This window comes from Zea mays, chromosome 9 (genome assembly GCF_902167145.1).
Source record: "Zea mays cultivar B73 chromosome 9, Zm-B73-REFERENCE-NAM-5.0, whole genome shotgun sequence".
In the NCBI taxonomy this organism is placed as follows: domain Eukaryota; kingdom Viridiplantae; phylum Streptophyta; class Magnoliopsida; order Poales; family Poaceae; genus Zea; species Zea mays.
In genome coordinates this window covers 65,177,383-65,181,929 of record NC_050104.1, presented here as the reverse complement: position 1 = coordinate 65,181,929, position 4,547 = coordinate 65,177,383, and the positions used below count along the sequence as shown (strand labels likewise).

The window sequence follows — 4,547 nt, the reverse complement described above, 5'->3', positions numbered from 1 at the left end:
GTTAGTATTATGGAGTGTGAGCTTTGGAGTAGTCGAAGTCGTTGTGGCGAACTTGCTGGAAAGTACTTTAGAGCATGTTTGGTTCGTGGCTAATTATGCCACACTTTATTTAAGGTTAGTTGTCTAAATTGAAGAACTTATCTTAGACAGAAAAGTTAGTTAAAGTATGACAAGTTAGCCAGCGAAACAAACATTAATCTGTCCTTATATATGGCATGTGCTTTCCTTCTCCCCTATCAGATGTACTGATGTACATTGTCCGTATATCTAACTACCCACAGCAGGAAAGCACTTGCCCTCAATCGTAAAAGAAAACGTACGAACTTCATGACATTATTGGCGTAATAAGTGGCAATGCAAGATTTAATCCAAACATACAGTGTGACAAACAGACGACAGACAGCACGTCTTAAGATATATAAAAACTTGTGGCCTCTGCATCTTGAGATAATTAATGAGATGCGCATACTACATATCGTCGGCTGCGAACAGTAGATAGTAACGAATTTGGCCTGCAGTAACATGATCATCGGTCTACTGGTCTGGCAAGCTACTTTATTTGCTTGCTAACTATTTCAGTAAATGTCTTTGACCTACATGCATGATCCCGGTTGTCTATTCACAGACCTCTTAGGCTACCACACCTGATTAACTGCAGCTTCCAAGTGAGCGACACATGAATCCTGCCGACGAATTGGACACACGAACATGCATTACGACGAGAACGCTTCCTGAATCTCTTGCACCAGCTCTTCAGCGCTGAGCTCGCACTTTATTCCAATCTGTTGCATTGGATGGATAGACTGGCCGGTAAGTGAAGAGTACATAGAAAAGTGATGGCGGTAGCATGCAAAAAGAGTTCATATGCGCACTTTATTCATTAAGATAGCTTGACTTGCGCAGATTTTAGAAATTGTGTTTCTTGAGGACCGAGGTAGTTTGAAATATAGTAGAACTTTGTAAGCAAAAGATAAAGAAGAATAAACCATCAAAAGTAAAAGAATATATTATTGATATAGTTTCGAATATAGTATAGCATAGAAAAACGAAAAATTTTCAGCAAAAAGTTAAGATGAAGGGAACAGCAAAAAAAAACAGAAAAATAGATTTATTTAAAGAAATATCATATGCCACAAAGCAAAGAGTTACTGTACAGTGCACAATAGGAACCCTGCACCAGTGCTCCACTATATACGAGCATAGTGTCACCTCGAGAGCAAATGTAATCTAATGGTTTGCCAGCATGCCAATCTCAAGGTACAGCCTATCCTAGTAGCTAATAGCTAGCTACCCTACCACAATCATGATCACTGCAACTTCAACATGCACTTTATGGGAAGCTCACATGGAACAAATGCATTTAATTAACAATTATTTTGCTCTTATGTGGCAATATATCATATATGTGCGTCCTGTCCATACTACTACATGAAACGTTAGAATGGAGCAAGTATAGTAAGACATATAGTTAGTGAGAAAACTGATTTCTAGAAACCTATAGAGCAAGTATACTAAATAAATAGATTTCTTGAGTTACTTCAATATTTGACCAGATTTCTAGAAACCTATATATCATGATTTATGATATCAAATTAGTATCACTAAATATACCATATAATATATTGCTGTAACCTGCTTATTTCATATTATAGGTGTTGTTACTCTTTCCTGTAAAGTTACTTATTAGATATATAGTTTGACTTGTACTGATTTTAGGAATTGTTTTATTTGAGGACCGATGTAGTTTGAAATATAGTAGCATACCAAAGTAAGTCTCCGTTTGTTAGAGGGACTAATATTTAGTCCCTGTTTTTTAGTTCCGTTTAATCTCTATTTTACCAAATAGAAGGACTAAAGTAGGGATTAATTGACTTTAGTCTCTTTTCCTTCACATAGGTGCTAAAAAGAACTAAAGTGTAATATTTATTCCAATTGCCCTTGCCTAGAAAACTGGCATGAAACAAGAAAATTGTTATTTCGGTATTTATGTGTGTTGTATTTAATGTATTTAAAATCTGTTTAGTCACCACAACCAAATAGGATAGGGACTAAAGTTTAGTCACTGGACTAAACTTTAGTCCTACGACTAATCGAACCAAACGGGGCCTAAAATTTTGTCAAGAAAAGATAAAAAAGGAAAAACTATCAAAAGTAAAGCATATATTATTGATAGTTTGGAATATAGTATAGCATAGGAAAGTAAATCTTTTTCAGCAAAAAAATGAAGAAGGAAACAGCAAAATAAAGCAGAAAACTAAACTTTATTAAAGACATATGGCCACACAGCAAACAAGAGTTAATGCACAGTGCACAATAGGAACCCTGCACCAGTGCCCTAATACGAGCATATAGTGTCACTTCGAGAGCAAATGTAACTACTGGTGGTGTGCCAGAATGCCAATCTCCGGGTACAGCCTATGTATATCGTAGCTTATAGCTAGCTACCCTACCACAGTTACGATCACTGCAACTTCAACACGCACTTCATGGGAAGCTCACATGGAACACATGCATTTAATTAACAATTATTAATATAGTTTGCCCTGATGTGTTAATCTATGTGCGTCTACTCCATTGTCCATAATTCCGCCAGATCCAAATTATACAGCCACTGTCTCTAAAATACAAATTTGACCAATATTTTTTTGTTAAAATATAAATAAACACTTAATACATTTATACTGTTGTAAAGTAATTTTTAAGTCAAATCGTGCTTATGACTATCAGGTTTTAAAAATAAATAACAAAACAGTTATTTGTTGTAAAAGTTTTATAAGTTCGACTCAATACTTGTTCTGAACGACTTATAATTTAGACCGAGATAGTACTACATGAAACATTAGGCGATACTAGACTTTTTCTTGGACTAAATGCGTAGAAAGGAAGCTTATTATTTGTTTCGTTTTGAAATGGTGTATATGTAATACACAACTCGTTGGAATATGAGATTAACCAATTTCATATATATGTATATATATGATTTTATGAAGAGGAAAGGAGCACCTTGATAGTGTAGGAGTTCACTGCAGTGTCGTTGATGGTGTTGATCTTGGCGTCGAGGATCTCGAGTGACCGCCCCTCCAGCGCGGCGATGACCTTGACAGTCTGCCCAGGCGCGCGGTGCGACACCGTCTTCACCACCAGGTTGGCGCCTGAGAACTCCACCTTCACGTCCGGGAGGACGACGTCACCACCGGCCGCTGCTGCCAGCGCCTGCAGCTGCTTGTTTTTGTTGGCGGCGTAGGCGCAGAGGTCGGCAGCAATGGTGTCCAGTGACGGCAGGTAGGTGGCTGCCGTTGGCTCCCGGGTTGTCGTCATCGCCGGGGACGCGTAGGCCGACGAGCCCGGTGGCGGTAGCCTGCAGGGTTTGTACGGGCTGCTGGGTGCCGGCGGCGTCCTCGGGCTGATCGGCACGGCGGGCCGCGGGCTAATAGGCGGCGTGGACTTGAGTGGCAGCATGTGCGGGCGTGGGCTGAGCGGAGGGCGCGGGCTGCAGCACGCCGGTGGCCGTGGGCTGAGCACCTGCTCGGTGTAGGCCTTGCGCTGCTTCTTGGCCTCCAGCGACTGCAGCACCTGCTGCAGCTCCTTGATGTAGTCCACCACCCCTCCAATGATGGATGCCTGGTCTCCCTACGCACTCGTAACGCATTATAATCACGACTCAATATATATACGGTCGGTACTCGTGTACAAGAAGTAGCTGTAAGAGTAGTTACTCGCTTGACGTAGAAACAGGGCATGAGCGAGCGAAGCACGGCGATGTGCTCGTTCATTTGCTTCCTCCGGTTGCGCTCCACTGTGATGTGCGAGGTCTTATTTACCGCACCATCTTCACTCGCGGCCGAGGACACCGGCGAGCACTTTTGCCTCTTTGGAGCTGCCGGCACCGCGTCGACGTCCCGGCACCCTTGCCGCCGGCGTTTTGCGGCACCGTCAGCTGCAGTCGTCTGCGGGACCTCAGCGCCGCAGGGAGTAGTCGCAACGCCGCCACTGACGCAATCCTCCCACGACTCGAGGATGCCCAAGAGGTCGTCGGTATCGGAAGTGTGCTGCCGCATCAGGTCGCCGTCGATGTCGGAGAAGAGCTGATCGCACAGTGCCTCCGCCATGTGATGATTGCTCTAGCTAGCACGTATAGTAAAGTACTACAAGAGCAAGCTAGTACAGAATATTTGTCTCTCTGCCTTAAGCTTGGTGAAGGAACCAACGTCCAACGGTAGGGTAGGAGAGAATGTGTGCGTGGTCGATGGGAGGAATCTTGGCCAGCTATCTGTCTACTCTTCTTAAAGTGTTCGTCTGGTCAGGTCGATCGTTGCTGCCACGTACATCATTCGTGGTTGCTCATGAGAAGGGTCGACGGATCATAAATATGGTCCGCCGGAAGCAAGCAAAGACGGCTGGGCTGAGAGCACGTACATGCATGGGCGATAAATGTGCGTTGAATGTGGTGCGGGCCCACATACTACTGCCTCTGTCTCTTTTTAACGATCGATCTCGTTTCAAAAAAGAGTAAAATCTACTTAATTTGGATTAAATATATATATAAA

General features: G+C 42.9%; 1 protein-coding gene across 1 annotated transcript; it reads right to left on the bottom strand.

Moving 5' to 3' along the window:
* Positions 1-326: 326 nt before the first annotated feature.
* LOC103638524 (transcription factor SPEECHLESS) lies at positions 327-4,312 on the bottom strand. Its single transcript, XM_008661417.3, has 3 exons — positions 3,717-4,312; positions 3,004-3,630; positions 327-782 (listed from the first exon to the last, which is right to left on the bottom strand). Exons 1-3 carry the CDS (start codon positions 4,107-4,109, stop codon positions 714-716), a joined length of 1,089 nt encoding a protein of 362 aa, XP_008659639.1. The 5' UTR covers positions 4,110-4,312; the 3' UTR covers positions 327-713.
* Positions 4,313-4,547: the final 235 nt, after the last annotated feature.

Bases quoted from the DNA above. Each gene is read 5' to 3' on its own strand.
- LOC103638524 (XM_008661417.3), bottom strand. From the start codon at position 4,109: ATGGCGGAGGCACTGTGCGATCAGCTCTTCTCCGACATCGACGGCGAC. The intron at 3,631-3,716 runs GTAACTACTCTT...ACGAGTGCGTAG, and splicing joins CCTGTTTCTACGTCAAGCGA to GGAGACCAGGCATCCATCAT. The intron at 783-3,003 runs GTGCTCCTTTCC...CCAATGCAACAG, and splicing joins TGAACTCCTACACTATCAAG to ATTGGAATAAAGTGCGAGCT.